This window comes from Acanthaster planci, linkage group LG04 (genome assembly GCF_054643075.1).
Source record: "Acanthaster planci isolate LZ-2023a linkage group LG04, COTS_SCS, whole genome shotgun sequence".
Lineage (NCBI taxonomy): Eukaryota > Metazoa > Echinodermata > Asteroidea > Valvatida > Acanthasteridae > Acanthaster > Acanthaster planci.
This window is the reverse complement of record NC_141780.1, coordinates 9489992-9511883: the sequence shown is the minus strand read 5'-3', so window position 1 is coordinate 9511883 and position 21892 is coordinate 9489992. Positions and strand designations below refer to the sequence as shown.

At 44.8% G+C, this 21892-nt stretch overlaps 3 protein-coding genes across 13 annotated transcripts in view; 2 read left to right on the top strand and 1 right to left on the bottom strand.

Moving 5' to 3' along the window:
- Positions 1-21892, bottom strand: part of LOC110985000 (DNA repair protein complementing XP-C cells-like) — a 196105-nt gene that overhangs the window by 13355 nt on the left and 160858 nt on the right. For all 11 annotated transcript variants that reach the window (XR_015425063.1, XR_015425062.1, XM_087136113.1 and 8 more), the window contains one exon: positions 6279-6372. Coding sequence is in view for 9 of the 11 variants with exons in the window: in XM_087136113.1 (XP_086992239.1) it covers positions 6279-6372 (94 nt within the window). In the remaining 2 variants the exon portion in view is untranslated. The remainder of the gene's footprint in view (positions 1-6278; positions 6373-21892) is intronic.
- Positions 13851-15574, top strand: LOC147799362 (uncharacterized). Its single transcript, XM_087136250.1, has one exon. The coding sequence runs from the start codon at positions 14347-14349 to the stop codon at positions 15484-15486; it is 1140 nt and encodes a 379-aa protein (XP_086992376.1). The 5' UTR covers positions 13851-14346; the 3' UTR covers positions 15487-15574.
- LOC147799361 (uncharacterized) lies at positions 19350-20389 on the top strand. The gene has a single exon (XM_087135416.1). The coding sequence runs from the start codon at positions 19350-19352 to the stop codon at positions 20163-20165; it is 816 nt and encodes a 271-aa protein (XP_086991542.1). The 3' UTR covers positions 20166-20389.

Genomic DNA, 21892 nt, shown 5'->3' with positions numbered 1-21892 from the left:
GAGGACTCTTTTGCCTGTAATGTTTGGGCGGAAAGCTTTCAGTGCATTGAATATGGCCTGAAGTTCCAGTATATTGATTCAACTTCTCGTGGTTGATGATGAAGCCCAGCCGATTTGTGATGTCACAAGTAAGGTGGGTAGAAACCTCTGCTTCGTTGAACAATCTGCTGAAGATCAGCCAGTCGTCCATGTACTGCATGACGTGCCGCTTTTGAAGGTGAGCGGCAATGATCTTTGCAACCCTCGAGAACACTCGTGGTGAAGTGAAGAGGCCCAAGGGGAGAGCTGTGAATCCGAAGAGGTACGTGTTGTATAGGAAGCATTGGTATTCGTAGCTTCGTGGGTGAATCGGAATGTGGAGGTAGGCATCTATCAAGTCTATGGAAGAGGCCCAGCATGGAACCTGTAGAAATTGGGTGACTGTCTGAAGGGTCTCCATGCGGAATTTCTTCAGGCGGACAAAGCGGTTCAGAGGTTTGAGGTTGATAATAGATCACCAGCTGTTGAGTTCTTTCTTTGGAGTGAGGAAGAATGTTAAGATGAAGCCCTTGTTTGGTTGAGATTTGGGAACCAGGTGGATAGCATGTTTCCGAAGGAGAGAGTCTATCTCAGACTCTAGTTGCCTGTTGTTTGTTTTTGCCAGTAGGAACTGAAGTCCGACGGAAGATAGGTGCAGATGGAGGGGTGCTCGTGAATTCGAGGGCGTATCTGTAACGAATGGTCGCCTAGTTGTCCGATGTGACTTTCTCCCAAGACCCTGCGAAGAGTTGAAGTCGCCCACCGAAGGGTCTGAGACCGGCAGGCGGAGGCAAATCTGAATCATCATATGAAGATCGGATCGCTGATGAATGCAGGTTTGGATGTGGATGCGAATCCAGATGTGGATGCTGTCCGGATGTGGATGCGGATCCGGATGTAGATCTGGATGCGGAACCGGACGCGGATGTGAATGCAGATCAGGATGCGCATGTGCATGCAAATTGAATCAGACGCAAAGGAAATGCATATTTAGCAACTGTTTGGGCTAGGTTGAAAGCAGAAGACTGACTAGTTTGGTTTAAAGAATGTTTCAAATGTTGTTGCTTTTTATTCCAGTGGACTAGAAATCCCAATTTCCCATCCCCCATTTCAATGATGTGACAGAAACGAGCCAGCATGGTGCAGTTTCTCCCAACATTGAAATGCGGGGGAGGGGGGGATTAGGCATTCTGTCCAGGAATGGCAATTTTTGCTGTAGATCCTCAATGTAGATCAATGTTGACCTCTTCTATCATTTAAGACATGAACAGTTAATTTCTTTTTTTCTGGCTAGTGCCAATTAATATAGAGAATATTTGTTTTGTGAAATTTGGTTGTGAAAACTCTTGTAAGCCGAGAGTTTGTCATGTCTCATTCAACGAACATGTTGATACTAGGCCCCCAGTGGTAAGACAAGTCCAAGTTCGGCAAACTGGAATTGACCAGGTCGACATCTGTTTGGACTGGTCAGAAGTAAATCAAAATATGCACGACTTGTTATCGCACCTAAAGTGCTTCGAATCGGAAACTGCATCAGCAAATAGGACTAATGTGACAGACCGCAAATCTCAATCACGTACACCTAAACAGCGTTATGGTGATTCATCAAGCCGAATGAATCCCTGCACTTTCTCATCAAAACTCAGCTTCTCACCTCCCCAAGAACCGCTAACAAATTGCAGCCCCTCACCAGTTAGGGCAGTGCCTTAAATACAATAGTCCACTGCCTCAAGCATCCCCTCTAGACAACTGTGCTTCAAGTGCAGTCAAACAGGGCACTTTGCAAGGGAATGCCCTAATGGTGCGCCACAGTCTTCTTCCACCAATGTCAGTCCTACACGTGGATCTCCATCTCCTCTTCGGAGAAGCCCATCAATACCTTTAAACAACTACAGATTGGTTGTTTTGGCCATCAATCGGTGCGTTAAAGGTTCATAACAGTGGCCAACCACAATATCACTATTGAATTTCTCAAAAACACCTCAAGGACGGGTTGAATGAAATTAATTTTTTCACTAATTCAGGTGTAAGCTTGGTTATTCCTATCCAAGTACAAGGGATTTGCACGATGGCCATGGTCGATATACATGTACCTGCACAAATTTCCCTTATAAACCAGAGTTTGTGGGAAAAAATTAAACACCCTCCTAAACTTACTGAGCAAGTGTTGCTCTGAGGAGCAGAGAAAGGCACCAAATAAGAATTCCTCACTTGAAATTAACAATTGGCGACCAGTCTCATAATTTGGATTGTTTCTTGGCATCCATAGATGACACATGCATAATTGGGTTAGATTTTCTTACAGCCCATGGAGGAATAATAAACTTAACTGATGACTCTGTAACATTGAGAGGCAAGCCAATCCGGCCAATATGAGACAAAATGGGAAGGAGCGGTACTCCGTACAAAATATTGTACTTAGAAAAATCATGGTACCCCCGAACATTGTTGTTAGAACGGCTGAACTCTATGACCATAAAGGACTCCTCATTCTGTACATAGCAGTTTCACCAAAAACTGTAGATCTAAGTGTCACAAAAGTGCCAATTTTGATGCAAAACGACAGCGACCCATATGTACACCTAAAGAGGGGGCACAATGAAGGAAGAGCAGAGGAAGTGCATTCAGTTATTGTAAATAAGCAAACGGGCCTACTGTAAAAGAACCAAGTCTTAAGTAGATCTGAGATGTCACCTCCTCAAATGGACATGGAGATCTGCGGGTGTTAGACTCCGTGTGAAATTCAGATTAGGCAGATCAACAGACTCCCTACACATATTGTTGATCTTTGGAAAAGATCTTGTGCACATCTGTCCACAGAGCAAGCAAGTGCTTTAGCCTGTACACTAGCAAAGTATGCTGATGTTTTTTCAAAAGATGATATGGACCTCGGGAAATATTCAGACATTAAGCATCCCATTCACACTAATGATTCGCCTCCCATCAAACAGAAAAAGGAGGACACCGTTAGGATTTGAAAGAGAGGAAAACACACATTTAGATACACTCTTGGAAGCTGGGGTGATAACACCATCTAATTCAGAATGGGCGTCCCCTCCAGTCTTAGTGAGAAAGAAAGATGGCAAAGTTCATCATTGCAAAGATTACAGAGTGCTAAACTAGGTAACAGTCAAAGACGCCTTTCCATTAACAAACATCGATAAATGTTTACATGTAGATATCTTACAAGGAACCGAGTTTTTCAGTATGCCCGAAATGTGCAAAGGATATTATCAAACTGAATTAGAAGAAGAGGATGGACATAAGACTGCCTTTACAACCAAGTACAGCCTGCGTGAATACCAATGGATGCCCTTTGGGTTATGCAATACCCCCGCCACATTCCAGCGAGCCATGACCCTGATCTCAGAGGGCTTACATGTACATGTAGTAGTACAGAGTTTCTAGCGAATCTTGACGATATCATTATTTTAGGACAAAACTTTGAGGACTCAGTGGGAAACCTTATCAAAGTACTTCAAAGATTCCGGGGGCATAAAGCACCAAGTCAAAATAGAAATGGTTCATGAAGTGGGAAACGATACATAAACGATAAGCTCCTTACCCGCTTCAGAGTAAAGCGGGCAACGATAGGGAGTCACTAGCTAAATGCTTGTGGTTTGATGAACACCACTTCTGGGTGATGTTTTCTAACAATAGAGAGCCTTAAGGATTACACTCCATTGTGGCTGGTGGTTGAGTCATTAGAGCTGTTTATCAACAGCTGGGACCCCAGCCCATTGATATGTCAACGATTTGGGGTTGGGGTTGGGGATGGGTTTATACTACCGTTTACATGGATAAGGATTTTTTTCCTTCAGTTTGCCACGCTACCCTTACCAACATTAGTTGACTTTTCTTATTTCACTTTTTAGATTGATTTTGAAGGCCTGTGATTGTTGCATCTATAATGTTCTCCATTTAGTTTATTGTTCATTCCAATCACTGACAAATCTGTGATGTGGAAATCACTGTCTGACAGTGCTAGATTTTGGGAAAGAAAACTACAGATCTTAATTCAGTGACACGAGACTTAGTGAGGCACATAGGCCTGTTGACTCTGATGGAGTTAGTATTTTGTTAAGAGATTAATTGCTTCCCCTTCTGAATAAGCTGTACTAAGCCTGTGGATGAACTGGCCCAATTTACACAACAAAGCCGGTGCACAATAGCCATTCATGGTAAGCTGGGAGTCAGGGCTTTTGTACCAACGTGGGGGAAATGGTGGTATGCATCAAAGAGGTTGCTGCATAGCCAACTCCTTTTCGGGAAACGCTCTCTTGCAATCATTGCCCACTTGCAGTTGAATCGGGCAATGGTTTGAAAGGGGATTAAGGGCAATCATTTCCCGCTTGGTGAACCGTTTCTATTTTGACTTGGCGCCTAATCTAAAACTGACAGCGAAGAAATGCAACCTTTTTCAACGGGAGGTATTGTTCTTAAAAAAAGCTAGTAAGCAAACAAGGAATCACACCCAACCAAGGGAGCGTGTCTGTCATTCAGAATTGGCCCACACCAACATCAAAAAAGGAAATGCAGAAATTCCTTGGCCTCGTAAATTACCACCGGTCACATATCAGGCACTTGGCGGTGTTGGTGCAGCCCCTGTATGAACCGACTCAGAAGCACACGGTATTTAATTGGAAAGAGGAACATCAGCTAACTTTTAATCAATTAAAACCAGCCCTTACCTCAGCTCCTATTCTCTCATTTCCTAGAAACAACAAGGGAATTTTTCTCCTAGATACAGATGATCGAGTCAATATGACATGGTTGTCCTACACAGGAAAGGACTTTAAGCATACAAACGCTGACACACTTTCACAAATACCAACCGATTTTCCTTTCTGTTACTGTTATACAGCAGGCTGTAACATCAACGATCTTCCATGTGGTGGTTGCACATCTTGCCTCCGTGTGCAATGCCAATGGGAACAGTTTGAGAACGATGTGGATGATGTGCTCCCCCTTGCAGTCCACCAAATAAGTACATGTAGAGTAAATATGAGTTGTCCCACCACCAAAGTGAAAAATGGGAAGTCTCAAACTGACGACCGGCACCTGTCGGACGTCGAAGAAACTTCACTGTTCACCAAACACACCTCTACTCAATTAGGATTGGCCCAGATGGAAGATGACGACCTGAAATATCCGCTGCAGTGGATTGAAACCTCTTATGTCCCTGAACAGAATGAACTCCAACTCTGGTCTCCCGCTGTTAAATACCTATGGTGCAACTTACCATTTTTATATGTAGAAAATGGAATTCTCTACAAGTGGGAAGAAGAACTCTACCCCAGGTTACTCTTTGTTGTTCCTTCTAAACTCAAGCGGGAAGTCATGAGTCTTTGCCATGAAACTAAACTAGTGGGACACCCCGGAATAAATAAAACTTTACTGAAGGTTAGACAATCCGCTTTCTTGTATGGTATGGCAGGAGATGTTTCACTCTTCGTCAAATCATGTAGGGAGTGCAACATGTACAAAACACCATCTAAAAAAGCGAGGGCTGAAATGCGCCTATACCATGCAGCAGCACCACTTGAACACATACATCCAGATATTCTAGGCCCGCGTACCCCTCGGAGACAGGTAATAAGTACATCCTTATACTTGCATGCAAGTTCACAAAAGGGAATGAATCATATCCCCTCCCAGATCAAGAAGCAGAAAGAGTACCAAGAGCTGCTGTTTACAATTTCATTTCGCTGTTTGGGTGTCCCCTTCAGATTCACACGGATAAAGGCTCCAATTTTACAAGTTCTCTATTCCAACCATTGTGTGGCCTGTTAGATATAGCTAGGACATGTACAAAACCGTATCATCCTAGTTCAAATGGTCAAGTGGAATGGTATAATCGCACTATATTACAGATAATGAAGTGTTATCTGAAAGGAGATAACAAAAGATGGGATGAAGACCTTCCCATCATTACTGGTGTTATTCGTGCCCTACCTAATCACACCACAGGTCTCACTCCTAACCTGATGATGCTGGGAAGGGTTTAGATATAACATCTAGACATTATAAATCACAAGATTTAAACTGACACTGATTTGCAAAGAAGTTTTACTTCATTTAAATTCTCAGGTGCCAAAATAAAAAAGTTAACCTGACATTCGATTCTACATGGCCAACTTGCAAATAAGGTCAATTAAAAGGTATTTCCACTTAAATATCAGGTTATTTCATTCTGATATGCTGTACTGCTATATTTTTAGTGCATGTCATATTTTAGTAAACAAATCTGTGTTACTTACACTGGGTGACAAAAGCCGCCGTGGAAATCCCATCCAACCATAGCAGGAGCACAGTCTACACCAATATTTTGAGCAATCCGATGTAATCCAGGAACTGTTGAATAAGAGCAGGAAATGAAAAATTCATTACCCCAAACCACGCACTGTTTAAATTTGACTTTGACAGTATCAGAAAGGAACTATTCCTTATGTTGTTAATGTTGAAAGGAAAACCTTGATATCTTGCATACAAGCATGTACTGTTCATGGTAGAAACCTTAAAATGTTTGTGCATATTATATGCACATATATCTATGTTTAACAATTTCCTTCTTTAAGGGTCTATAGAGTACTTGGTTTTCAAAGTGGCATCATTCCAGGAGAAACCTTGATGTTATATATTTACATCAGTACCAGAATTTACTGGAAATTTGGATATTTATTCTTATGTTGCCCTTGGTGGGTACGAATGGATCATGACTAGTATGTAAGTTTTCTCAAAAAGGTTTTGTGCAATGAGCATAATTGAGGTTTGCAACTTAAACATCGCAATTTGAAAAGAAAACTAAAGTTATTTGAGCCTCATGTCACATGACCTCTGATGATGTCATTATGACGATTTTGTTCTGGGACCCTCTTTATGTTGAGGACTAAAAGTGTGCACAAATATGGAATCAGTTGGATTGACCAGTCTAACAGATTACATATTTGAGTCCCAAGATCTGGCTGTTGAAAAACGTGTACAGAACCTAAGGGAAAATATTAAATATTCAAAAATCAATTTAAACAAATCAAATGATGATGTCATCATGACATCATAAATTCTGCACTTTTTGTATAAGGGTATTTGTTGGCTGTAACTTTGATGACAGTTGAAGGCAAGTTACTAAAATGGTGCCTCAAAAACGTCTACAAAGTCAATGGGTTGAAATAAATATTAACATATTCAATACACAATTACTTGATGACATCATCATGATGTCGTTGTTTTATGCACATCTTTGCACTAAGGTGCTTCACTGATGGAACTTGATGAAGATCCAAGGTCAAAGTTGATGGTGGAAGAAATGTGCACAAAACGAATGGGTTTTTGGTCAGAAGAAGAGAAAGAAGAAGACTAGAGGTTTTGTCTGTCTTTAGGACAGAGCAAAGGGCTCTCTCACATTTTCTTTTTTTCTTCGGAAAAGAACATTCCTCTGTCTGGGATACTATCATATTTGGATTTCTCACTTCTTAGTCAAACATCTATCCAAGAGTTCCCAAAGTTTCTAAAAACATTTTTGGTGACCTCGTTATGATGAAATATTTGAACCCTTACGGACATTAGGAGATCTAACAAATTACAGTTTGCACACTTTACACCATGTCACCTTGCTTTTAACACTTCCCATTCTGCTATCTATAAAATTTCAGCTCAATTGGACATGTAGTTCACAAGATATAGGGCTGTAAAGAATGTAGCTTTGATGTCATGTGACTAGTCACATGATGAAGTCCTTACGTACCTCATCAGGTCAATGTTTGTCTTAAAATCTTCCCTTTCAAGATATCTGCGAGGTTTGAAACCAATCGGACCAGTACTTCACGGGATATAGTTCTTTAAAGAGTGCATCTTTAATGTCACGTAACTTGGCACATGATGGCGTCATCAACACCTCAGGTGTTGATGACGGAGATAGAATTGACCTGGCCTAACCCCACAAATATATTTATTTAACCTACCGTAAGAATGAGTGGCTATCAAAACGCAACGGGGGATATCAGTTAATGAACAGTGGACTATGCCTTAGGGGCTGTTCGTTTGGTGGAAGTTTACCACCGCTCTATGATTAGGTAATTGATCCCAATATCAATAAAGATTACAATTAATGTCAATACAAGTGATACAGGACTGACTAAATCTCACGGTGACCAGTGATTTCTAAGGCCATTATATGATTGGCTTATTCAATGTCAGTGCTCAGTTATCCTTTATATACAACAGCAATTAATTATATACAAAATTATCCTCATGGGGAGGTAGTCCTACGTGGTCAACCTCACCACGAACGTGATTAATCAGCCTTATCCTTAACCTACACCAGAATAACCCTCACGGTGATCAGGGTAAACCTCACAGCGATCAGGGTAACCCTCACAACAACCAGGTAACCCTCACAGTGATCAAGTCTAAATAAATAATCTGCCGATGGCTTATAACTAATAAGTCTTGACCACACAAGTAATTACAATCTTCATAACTGTACAACACAACACAACGTTGTAGACTTGTACAACAATAATCTATACTGCCTTACAAAGCAACACCGTTCCAAAACTGCAACAAGGTTTAAGGTGACTTAAATAACCCTCACCCACTTGAAGTTATTACGAAATAACTGGTAAGTTGATTAAGAAGGCGATTATAATAGTCCTCACCAGACTCTAACGGAAACCTGCACCCAGTAAACCTCAACGAGGGAAGCAAGCTCCCAGATCAGGACCACAACCAACTGTCGCTATGCCAACAAGCATGGAACAACGGCACACAATCCTTCTAGTCTAAGCTCCGCTAATTCCCCAATTAACTGGTTCACACGGGTTCCCTTACCCTGTAATCTACCACTTCTTAAGTAAACGAGACTGTCCAACGATTCCCCAATCTTCAAAGAGATCTGATATAATCGGCAGCTCCGGCAACTGAGAACAAGCACCACACTAACCAATCGCACCAGGTACACTTGAGGTAGATCCCCAGCCACCAGCGGTCGTACCTCAGATTTACACTCGCAACTCAGAACACAACACAACTGCACAGAGCTCTGGTTAGCACGCTGCCATCTTGAGAAGTCCCGGCAACCCACGCAGCAAGCGTCCAGACCTCAGGTAATGCGCGCCTCTGATTGGTTGCCGCGCGCATGTTTAATGCATGAATTAGACATGCCTGAATTATTAATGACCCAGACTAAACACAAGTCTAAGCAGCTACCCTGTTTTGCCACAATATATATTGCTTTGAAGATTGCACCTTTAAAGTTGCTTGACTTATCATTTGATGACATCATCATCACATCAGGTCATCACTGTTTGTCTAAAGCCCTCCCCTTTCAAGATATGTGAGATTTCAACCCCAGCGGCCATGTATTTCACGGTATATAGTGCTGTGAAGACTGCACCTTTAATGTCACGTGAATTACCACTTGATAACGTCATCATCACATCAGGTCAGTATTCGTTTGAAGCGCACCTTTTTCAAGATATCTACTAGGTTTGCACCTAGTAAACATGTACTTTGCAAGATATAATGTTTTAAAGTGTGCAAATTGGCTGATGATTTCTTGAGCTTTATCGTAACTCTGAGCGATGAATGGCATATCATTGGCAAACATTAGTTGTCGGACAAGAACAGGCTAAGTTTTTGTAGTGGATTTAAACTGATTGACATTGAACAAGTTGGCCCCTGGGCGGCTTTGGATCCATACACTGTGATTTGAATCTCTGAATGCGTACTCTGAATGCGGAGAATAATGTAGGAGCTAAAATACATCCTTGCTTCATACCACTGTTGACACTGTCTGAGAGATCACCTTTGACATGCAAAGATGCCTTCATGCCAGAATCTGCTTGAGGCAGAATATTATGTCCACTGTCCCACATCTTCCACGGAATCCACACTGAGCTTCAGGGAGAAAATTTTCAGCGTATTTGGTCAACCTGATCAGCAGGACATGTGCGAACACTTTCCATGGTATAGAGGAGTGAAATACCTCTATAATTGCCGCACATCCATCTGTCTGTCTATCTTCCTGTGAAGCGTGTTTGATCTTGCTTCATTTCTGTTGTTAATTAAGGCTACTAGCTCATTACTGTTTGTGTCAAACCAGTCTTCCTGTTTCTTGACCACAAAGCTCAACTTTTCTTTCGATGTTTCATAGACTGCATCTCTGAAATTCTCCCAAGGCAGAGTCGGAGGTCAACAATGTCAGCTTCCCTTCTCAAACTATATCCTGATAGTCTCCGATTTAAGCTTGCTAGTCTGCTGTTTACCTTTTCTATTCTGATCATAAGTCAACATATATGGTCTGTGTTGCAATTTGCACCATGCATGGCTCAAGTGTCATAGAAGTCGGAGATATGACATTGCCTTGTGATGATGTAATCAATCAGGTGCCGATGGCCAGACCGAGGGTGCATCCAAGAGTTCTTGTGGACTAGTTTGTGCCAAAAGCAGGTGTTAAGTAATTGATGTTCTGCACAATGAGATAAGAGCAGCTCTTCATTGGAGTTGGTCTTCCAAATTCCAAATTTGCCAATGACTGAGTGGGTCAGGTAGTGTGGTCACAGCCAACCCTCATAGAATGATTTTATCAGAGTTTGTTATTTTCGTCAGAGTGTAATTTAGCTGCTTGTACAAACATGTTGTTAGTCATTGTTGGTGCATACACACTGATTACAGTAAAATACCTGTTGTTATTTAGGGGCAACTGTAAAGTGATAATTCTGTCACTAATCACTTTGGGCTCCTCGTTCAGATTTGCAACAAGCTCATTTCTGATGGTCAGAGCTACACCAGACTCACTGTGCTTCTTACTACTAGTATAGTCAAGTTTACAGCTTGCCATCACTCCTACCAATGAGCCTTATTTCACTTGTAGTCTCAAAGTCTGAGGCAGCTAGCAATTCAGTTAGGAACAGCGGAAAAAAAGCCGAAGCAAGAACACAACCTTGTCTGACCCTGTTACAAACTGTAAAAGGAGCCATTTTTTCAGTGCTAGCAACAACTGTAGTATGGCCCTAGATACACCCTTTTGATCTCTGCTGCACATCATCTAACTATGCCTAGATGGGGCAGACTGGTGAAATGAGTAGCATGGGCGGCCATGAGTCATGCAATGTTTCTTCTGATGTTTGAGGCATAAATGAATGTATGCACATACACACGTGTACGCACCCAATGGGGCCAAACATTTCCATATGGTATTGTTTGACTTCAGAGGTGTTGCCAGTTCACTCAAACCCTATACTTTACACTGTGCATATCATTGAAGAGCAACCATTAATTTGTATAAAAGAGTGGTTAAGAGGTCATAGACATGACTTCATACTTGGCTCTGAGTTTCAAAGAGGACAGTGCTACCACAGCTTCCATGACTGACAGTCCAGCTGAACTTTCCTACTCCTATGGTGAGTTGGTGTTCATAGGCTCCGTGTAGATCGTTGTAGCGGTCCTTGGTATCGTGGGGAACTCCATGGCGATTCTGTCGGTGATTCTGAGCAACTTGTCCAGACTTCGACAAACTTTCTTGTGTGCATCACAGCCACGACTAGTCAAGTCTGATCCGGACATGATTCTACAGAGCACAGCGCAAACATGATCCTTTTTGCTTGAATACATTTTTATTCATCTGCATCTTTGCTTCAAGCTTTGGGATTGTTGCATTTTTTTATGCATATCTGTGAAATAAAAAAAGACTTGCAATGAATTTACACACCATCTTCTTTGTCAGAAATTTTATTTTACAAATCAGTGTTTAATTATGTGATGTGTGATTCCAAACTGTTCCCTTTAAATCCTCTGCCATCTAAAGGCTGATTTGGAGAACAGTGTGGTCCCTGGTTGAATTCATTCACCAAAACAGGGATTATTTATTGTTTTCTGTATTTAATTTTTAATGTACAAAAATTTGTGAACAAAGTTTTGTTTGCATATAATTATATATAACGGGTTTGCCCTTACCCAACATATATTAATAAGCACTGTATGCTCAGTGCTTGTCTGAAAGCTTGCGAAAAAAAACCTCACAAGCTTACTCGGGTGGGACTCGAACCCACGACCTCCTGCTTACTAGTGCACGTCTTAAAGGGCGAACCTGTTACATATAATTAACATCTCCCCAACGCAAAAATACATCTTGAAAATAGTTCGCGGTACCTGCTGCTTCATTTGACTCGGACCGGCCAGCCGACCCCGGCAAGCTCGGTGGTCGAGTGGTTAAGACATCTGCACTAGTAAGCAGGAGGTCGTGGGTACGAGTCCCACCCGAGTAAGCTTGTGAGTTTTTTTTCATGTAAAGGTAGAATAATGGACCGTAATACAGGTTCCTTTAATACAGGTTCATACCGATAATGATGCCATAAAGCATTTGCTGCTATAAAATTTGCCAGAGGGAAAACATGTTCAACATTTGCCAACTCTCAAATAATCAGCACTACAAATTTTCACAACTAAACACCTACTTCACAAAATTCACAGCTGGTAATGTTTCTTTAAGCCAAAACTGTATTTCAACATGTTAAAAGCCAAAGAGAGAATGTAATATGTGAATGTTTCTCCAAGTCAATCATTTTATTCCAATATCATCCTGTCCACAGAAAGAATGCAATAATGTAAATGTATCGCCAAGTCGATCATGTTTTCCAACATCGTCCAGTCTGCGGAAAGAACGCAGTATGTAAATATATCTCTGAGTCTCGTGATGTAGTTTCTTGGCAACAATAGCACCCAGCCAGGCCAGCTCCTTACCTCCTTGCACACTTGAGAGTACACTTGAGAGCACACTGGTGTGCAGTTCACTAACTTTCCGGCCCCTTAGCAACAACAGACTTGCCAAAAAAAAGAGCAGACTTTAAGCAGAAGAACAGACAGACCTTACTGGTAAACCCCCAAGGAACAGGATTTATTCCTTAAATGAACTTCATGTAGATCAACAAGAGCGGTATCTGTTTCATGCTGCACATTTAGCTACATTCTCAAAACAGGATGCATACTTCTAGATGTGAATTTGATCAACGTCATTTTGCTGAATTATGTACACAGCCTTAACACTGAATAATTTAATACCTTTCAAGACAGGACCCTGTAAATTAAAACCAGTGATGCGTCCAATGAAAATATCAAGAGGACACAAAGTCACAAGAGTTTGTACACTACATGCCATCATTTAACAATAAAAAAAATTGATATTATACTTGTATTATTCATTACTGGCTGATTGAATTTTCCATCTCACTTACATGTAGTTTGGCCTTGTGGATTAGCCTAGACCATTCAGTCTGTCACCATACCAATGTTGAACATTCATTATCTGTTTTATACAGATGCAATTAACAACAACTATAGAGGGGGGATTCTGCAAGGCTTTTTGCTGTGACCAGGAAATAGAGAAAAATCCTTAAAATTATAGACCAATCTATGTCATCGTAAATGAACATTTTATTTTGATACATAATGATTCAATTATCAACGTAGTGTTTGTCCCTCCAAAAAATTAGTATTCAAAGACTCAGTACAAATTTGGCTACAACTGATCAACAACATGTTGACCACCACTGGGAAGCTAATTTGTTTCCCAAACTATTGTTTCCTAAAAAGCACTCACGAAGAGCAACAACTGCACATGATTATTTAGCGCAATCAGCCTAACACAAGCAATTTGCACAAGCATTAAATTTAATACAGTGGAATGCCGCTATAACTAACACGACAGGGTCTACACTAAATGTTCAGTACAGCGGTCGTTCGGTATAGCAAAATTTACTGCCGAAAATTTCTCTGCAAGGTTGAATAGCACTCTCTCTTGTCTAATTGAAGTGCATCCTCTTGTGATACTATTGTGACAGGTCACTTTTGTATGTTATTTGTATAGCGCCCTCAGTTGGCTGTGCTCAGTCAACCATTCAGTGTGAGTTCATTTAGAGACCCCCTCTGGGCACTTGCAAGTTCATTTAGTGACCCCCTCTAGGCACCTTTGTAGTATATTGCCCTTCGTCTCATAACACACTGAGTCTTCAGCCAGTAAGCACCGTCCAGAGTCATCCTTTAGCTGCCACATAGCCAACAAGTGCCATGATGCCTGTCCCCGCAATTTAGTCCAGTTCATCTTTTGTATTCTATCCAAGTTTGACTGGGGGTTTTTCTTGTTTTGGTTTTAGCTTTCTGCACCATTAAAGATTTGGAAAGAAACCAGACCATGCGTCAATGGCCTTGACTTTCCCCTGTGTCACAAATGGCGTCGTAGACAGGATGGTGCACACATGGTAACCCCCAGTCAAGGATGAGCTGACAGAAGTGGTCTGACGTCTACCCGGTGAACTGCTTGTACCGTAAGAGATGGAGAGCAAAACGGTGGCGCAACTTCGAGCTGAACTGGAAGCAATGAAGATGGCATTGCAGAAGGAGAAAGAGGAACGGCAGACGGATACCGTGGGCAGCTCTTCCATGCAGTTGACCTCCACCCCCAAGCAGATTTTTGTTGCGGCCGGGAGACGACTTGAGCGCTTCAGGGGCAAACCGGAGAAGGCCAACGACCCTTCGGTGCAAGAGTGGGTGAGTGATGTACGGGGCCAGCTGACAGCGAGGCAACTCAAGGAGGAAGATGGAGCAGCATTCATCATCGACCACCTTGCCGGCAGAGCCCGTCAAGAAGTACTCGGCAGAGGTGACGCAGTCAAAGGGAAGCCTGAGGAAATCCTCCGCATCCTACTCAAGGTTTTTGGTGACGGAGACACGCTACCCCAAATCCAGCAGAAGTTCTTTTCCTGCCGTCAAGGTCTGCAGGAAGACCTCTTGTCCTGCTCTCTGGAGTTGGTGGAGCTGTTCAACACCATGACGAGGCTAGACAACTCCTTTGAGGCAGTGCGAGAAAAGACCCTCAAGGGGCGGCTGGCGGAGGCAGTGAGAGATGAGGGCTTGCGGCGAGAGCTCCGGCGACTGAATATCAACTCCCCCACTTTGTCATTTTTTGAGGCCAGGGACCGCGCCATCGAGTGGCTTGGCAACAGCCAAGTCAAACACCAGAGGGAGGCAACAGTACATGAGGTGAATGCAACAGAGAGCACCGGAGGCCTGAAGTCTCTTCTTGAAGAGCAGGGCAAGAAACTAGAGAGGCAACAGCAGCAGATTGACACATTACTCAAGCTAATGACAGATCGGCAGCCAGGTCGTCAGTGGAACCAGGGACAACGGCGGTGCTACACTTGCCAGTCGACCGAGCACCTCAAAAGAGATTGCCCCCAGCGTCCACCAGCAGGGAGATATGGGCCATCTTCCCGTGGACAACACCAGGACATGCAGTCATTGGTTGCTCAGCAACCCCTGGCACAGCAATTCATCGCCCAGCAGCCCCAGATGCCACAGATAAACCCCCAACAGCCCCAGATGCCGCATATAAACCCCCAGCAGCCTGCTGCACAGATGTTTGGTCCCCAGCAGTCCGCTGCCCAGCAGTTCAGCCCCCAGCAGTTAAACTAGAAAGGCCTGTCATTGAGAGCCATACGGCAGGCCCAGAAAGGAACACTAGTGGCTCAATCTACAGGAAAGCAATAGGGCAATGTCCAGAAGCGGTTGTTCAACTTGGAGCCACGGAGGTGCGCTGTCTACTTGACACGGGAGCGCAAGTCTCGACGATTACTGAGTCCTTCTTCAGAGATCACTTCTCGGAGACAGAATTAGTAGACGTGACTGCCTTTATCAGCCTCTCTGGAGCGCAAGGTCTGGCCATCCCCTATGTTGGTTATGCAGAGCTGTCACTCTCCGCATTAGGCCATGTGTTCCCCAACATGGGTTTCCTGATAGTGAAGGACCCCACTAGTACATCAATTGCAGACAGAAAGAAGAAAGTACCAGGAGTCATCGGGTCCAATATATTCAGGGACATTCGGGACACACTACGCCAAGTTGATGATGGTGCAAACTACCTGGAGGCACTGCACGCTGGGAGTGAGGGACGAAAATGGGCTCATGTTCTTGCCTTATACGAGGAAGTGAGAAGTGGGGTCTCCCTTTTGCCAGACTTTACAGGAAAAGTCCGTACAGTTGGTTCGAAGCCAATCCTCATCCCTGCGAACTCTCTTCTCACGGTGGAATGTTCGGTGAGACCAGCCGCAAGAAACCAGGTCTACGAGGCGATGGTTGAGCAGTTCGAGGCAGATGTCACTCACCTTCCGAATGGTCTGGCTGTACCTCCAACTCTAGTCTCCATCGACAATAGCGGCAAAGTTCCAGTGCAAGTTGCCAACTTCACCCAAGACGACCTGTACCTGCAGCCAAGGACTCCGCTGGCCACACTGAGTAGTGTATTCACCGAGTGCCGCAGTGGATTGCCAGAAGCAACTTGGGAGGAGATGCAAGTAGGCGATGGAGAAGTGGCTCATCATTCCGATGGGGTTCAGCAGCTGATGTCAAGGATGAAGATCGGCACAGGGATCACCAGAGACCAGCAAAGCAAACTCCGCCAGTTAATTGCCAGCCACGTCAGCACATTCAGTAGAGATGAGGACGACATCGGGTATTGCGACAAAATATCCCACACAATCACCACAACTGACGATTTGCCTGTTCGCACACCTCACCGGCGGATACCACCTCACCAGTGGGCGGAAGTTCGCGACTACTTGCAGAAGTCTCTCGACAGGGGTATTATCAGAGAGTCGTCGAGCCCTTATGCTTCTCCAGTTGTACTCGTGAGGAAGCGTGATGGGAAGCTCCGGCTGTGTGTGGACTATAGAGCCCTAAATGCTAAGACACGCAAAGACGCATATCCCCTTCCCCGTATTGATGAGGCGCTTGATGTTCTTGGAGGGGCAAAGTTCTTCTGTAGTCTTGATCTGGCCCACGGATTTCATCAAATTCCGGTTGCAGCAGAAGATGTCGAGAAGACGGCTTTCAGTGTTGGGACCGGGGGGCTGTACGAATTTACTCGTATGCCCTTCGGCCTCTGCAATGCGCCGGCCACATTCATGCGGTTGATGGACAAGGCATTTGGCGACAAGAACTTTCAGTCTCTCATCGTGTACCTCGATGACATACTAGTCTTCGGCTGTACATTTGAAGAGACACTGGAGAGACTACAACAGGTGCTTCTCCGCCTCAACGAGTTCGGTTTGAAAGTCAAGCCAGAGAAATGCAATCTGTTCACAGAGAAGCTGAGGTACTTGGGCCATTTGATTTCTGACGGAGGGATATCTCCAGGCCCTGAGAAGATCAGAGCTGTTGCAGACTGGAAGAAGCCTGCTACTGAGCGTGAGCTTCGAGGGTTCCTCGGCCTTGCTGGCTATTATCGCCGATTTGTACCAGGGTTTGCCCAAGTCGCTAACCCACTTCATGCACTCCTTGGAGGATCTGGGAAGAGGCGGTGCAAGAAGGTCAGCCAGTCAAGGTCGATTACAGAAGCATGGGATGAATCTTGCGACAAGTCCTTCAATGCCTTGAAGTCCCTCCTGACAACGTCGCCCCTTCTTGGCTACCCTGACTTCACTCGTCCCTTCATTCTGGAAGTTGACGCCAGTTATCAAGGTCTCGGCGCAGTACTGTCTCAGCAGCAAGAGCGGGGCCTGGTAGTCATCGGATATGCCAGCAGAGGCCTTAGGGAGAATGAGCGGAACATGCAGAACTACAGCAGCATGAAGCTGGAGTTGCTTGCTTTGCGGTGGGCTATCACTGATAAGTTCCGAGATCTTCTTGGGGCGAATTTTGTTGTCTACACTGATAACAACCCCCTCAGTTATCTCAAGACGAACACCAAGCTTGGAGCGACGGAAACCAGGTGGGCTGCTGAACTGGAGCTGTTCCAGTTCACAATCAAGTACAAATCCGGAAGGAGCAACGGGAACGCTGATGCCCTTAGCAGAAAGACAACCAACGGTGGTGAATCTGGTGATGCACAACTTGAAGAGATGTCTGCCAGAGAGGCCGTTTCCTCCTCTCGGGCAACTACCTCCATCCCGCCGAGGACACTGTCACACATGAGAAGTACCCTGCCTGATGCTGGAGTGAACGAGCTTCGAGCAAGGTCAGAAGAGGCAGCACCTGCTTCGATTTCAACATTGCCATCCATTTCCTCAGAAGACCTGTACGCCCTCCAGAGAAATGACAAGCAGATCGGTCCACTCTGGACATATTGGGAGAAAGGACAGCGGCCACATGTTAGCCAACTGATGAGAGAGGAGAAGTCAACCCGGAAGCTACTGAAGTTTTGGGACCAGCTGGAGGCCAGAGATAATGTCCTGTACAAAAGGAGCAAGGGAGCTTCCGGTGATGTTCTCCAGCTTCTACTTCCTCTAGTCCTAAGAAAGAGAGTTCTAGAAGCAGTCCATGACCAGGCTGGGCATCAGGGAGTGGAAAGGACACTTGCACTTGTCCGTAGTAGGTGTTTTTGGCCAGGAATGATCAATGATGTTGAGGAGCACTGCAAGAACTGCAAGAGGCGTATTCTTGCCAAGGCCGGAAAGAAACTACATCCAACGATGGGTTCACTGATTGCGAGACGGCCACTTGAGATCCTTGCTATAGACTTCACCGTCTTGGAGCCAGGCTTGAACAACGTGGAGAATGTATTAGTCCTCACGGACGTCTTCACGAAGTTCACACAGGCTGTCCCATGCAAGGACCAGAAGGCAAGAACGGTTGCTCAGTGTCTGGTGAAGAACTGGTTCGTTCGTTTCGGGGTGCCCCGCCAACTCCACAGCGACCAAGGAAGAAATTTTGAGGGGAAAGTCATCAAGGAGCTCTGCCAGATGTACGGGATCACCAAGACACGAACAACTCCATACCATCCGGAGGGGAATGGACAGTGCGAGCATTTTAATTGCACAATGCACGACCGACTTCGCACACTCCCTCCGACTCAGAAGAGGCGATGGCCAGAGCACCTACCGGAGCTAGTCTACATCTACAATGCAACCCCCCACTCATCAACTGGATACTCTCCTTACTATCTGTTCTTTGGGCATGAACCTCGATTGCCGATCGACTACCTCCTTGGTGCTGACAATCAGCAGGGAAATAAGGATGCAATAGTAGACGACTGGGTAGCAGACCATCACAAAAGGATGATGCAAGCTTACGAGATGGCATCAGGGAAGACTGAGAAGGAGGCCCTGAGGAGGATGAATCGCCACAACAGCAGTGCCAAAGACGAGGGCTTGCCCATTGGAGCAAGAGTCTTCCTCCGCAATTGAGTCCTTGGACGGAACAAGATTCAGGACTTCTGGGCAGACAGGCCATTCAAGGTTATCAGCAGGCCCAATCCTACAGGACATGTCTATGTGGTGACTCCACTTGATGGGACCGGCGACCAGAAGACTGTCAACAGGAGGGACCTGCTGGATGGTCGGATGTTGGTGCAACCCAGAACACCAGATGCCGGACATCGCCCACCAAACAACAGTGCACCAAATGCTACTGTGCTGTCTGATGAAAACGACGATGACCTTCTTCTGGTGGCCCATCGACAGAGGGTGCAGATGTTGCAACCTGCGGAGGCAACTACAGGGGAACCCACTGCTTTACAAAAAGCAGGGGAGCAGCAGCGGGAAGCAGCAATTCCCCAACAGGATACACCGCCAGGGGAAGAGGCGCCACCAGAGGACGAGCTGCCAGAGGACGAGCCACCAGGGAACGCACTGCTGGAGAATGAGCCACCAGGGGACGCACCACTGGAGGGCGAGCCACCAGGGGACGCACCGCCGGAGGACGAGCTACCAGGGGACGCACCGCTGGAGGATGAGCCACCAGAGGATGCACCACCACAGCATGAGCTGCCCAAAGGTGAGCCGCCAGAGGAGAACCCATCGGAAGATGTCCCACCAGAGGAGGCCCTGGGAACCTCATTCACTACAGGACCCGAAGCGCAACCTTCTGCTTCACACAAAGCAGGGGAGCACCTTCACCTAGCCTCGAGACCAGCCCAAATACCTGATGCTCCATTAGGGACTACTCCTAGTGAGCACGCCCCCGCTGAACCGATGGTCGAGGTACGTCGCTCGAGTCGCACTGGAGCAGGGAGCCACTCCAATTTGCACCACCTGCCCAAATCCGCCATCCAGTCAGAGATGCCCGTGGCACCTACCGCAGACCCGCGAGTACTTGCAGACATCAGAAGGACTCAGCTGTTGCTAGTGCAGATGTTGGCTGGAATCCAACCGAAGTGACTTTTTTGTAAATAGCATGGACTCTTAGTCTTCTTGTATTTTTTTTTGTTCGATTACTGGAGGTTGTCGAGGCGCCAACCTTTAAGCAGGGGAGAATGTGACAGGTCACTTTTGTATGTTATTTGTATAGCGCCCTCAGTTGGCTGTGCTCAGTCAACCATTCAGTGTGAGTTCATTTAGAGACCCCCTCTGGGCACTTGCAAGTTCATTTAGTGACCCCCTCTAGGCACCTTTGTATACTACAAAGGTGCCTAGAGGGGGTCACCCTCTTGTGATACTATTGTGACAGGTCACTTTTGTATGTTATTTGTATAGCGCCCTCAGTTGGCTGTGCTCAGTCAACCATTCAGTGTGAGTTCATTTAGAGACCCCCTCTGGGCACTTGCAAGTTCATTTAGTGACCCCCTCTAGGCACCTTTGTAGTATATTGCCCTTCGTCTCATAACACACTGAGTCTTCAGCCAGTAAGCACCGTCCAGAGTCATCCTTTAGCTGCCACATAGCCAACAAGTGCCATGACGCCTGTCCCCGCAATTTAGTCCAGTTCATCTTTCGTATTCTATCCAAGTTTGACTGGGGGTTTTTCTTGTTTTGGTTTTAGCTTTCTGCACCATTAAAGATTTGGAAAGAAACCAGACCATGCGTCAATGGCCTTGACTTTCCCCTGTGTCACACTATGGTTCACTGTTTTCGTGATTTTTGCCGTTGCATTCACGTTAAAGGTTTCAACAAATGTATCTGTTAATTATTTTTGTGTTTTATTAAATCCTAAGTTTTTGATTTGATTTTAAGTTTATCCTAAAAGTTAGGAAGCTGCTGCTCAGGATCGATCTCTGATGCATGCTGTAGCGAATCTCGGTGGCTTGTGTATCAGCGCCCTCTTTAGACTACTGCTAGTGCAACAGTGCGCTTGTGGTTTTCTTACACACCTAATCATGCAGAGTTGCAAAAACAGTGTCCATTCAATACCACTGGCAGATTAACCGTGCATGCCCAGTTTCTCAGCTAGTTAATTACAATTAACTCTTCAACAACTAGTGGTTTTCCCTTCTAATCCTTGGGGAAATAATGGCCACTTGTCACTTTCCGACATAAAAAACCTGACTGTTTTATCAAGATGACGTTTGGAAATTACACACAGCAACTGCATAGTGTTCAGTAGGTTTTAAGCACAAAATATTGGGAGCCAAGGACGATGTTCGGTGCAGCCAAATGTTCAGTATAGCGGTGTTCCACTATAGTGTTGTGAGATCATGTCGAGTAGGAATGAGGGGACGAATATTCAATTTCGTATACTTCAGCACACAAAGTTTCAAAGATGCACATTACCAGCGAAAATTTACGTAACACAATGTTAACTGTGGTGCATTGTGAATGAAAGGTGGGGACAACAGTACATGAGGTACTGCTATAACGTTTAAGTCATGTGACTTGTCACCTGAGGACATCATAATTACATCAGGTAAGTTTTCATCTATAACAGTTCCCTTTCTAAATTTCTGTAAAATTCAAGGATGTAATTACTGATAATTACAGATACTGGTAATTAAAGATATGCCCACAAATGTAGTACATGCTTCCATCCGGGCAACTGGGTTGCAGTTTGCAAACTAGGGAAGTTGACAACAGTCGGTTCACCTTATTCTTGTCGTAAGGTTAAGAGTTTGTAAGCCCACTGATCACTCTGGGCAGCCCAAGTATAAACCCACTCAGACTGCTATGTCTAC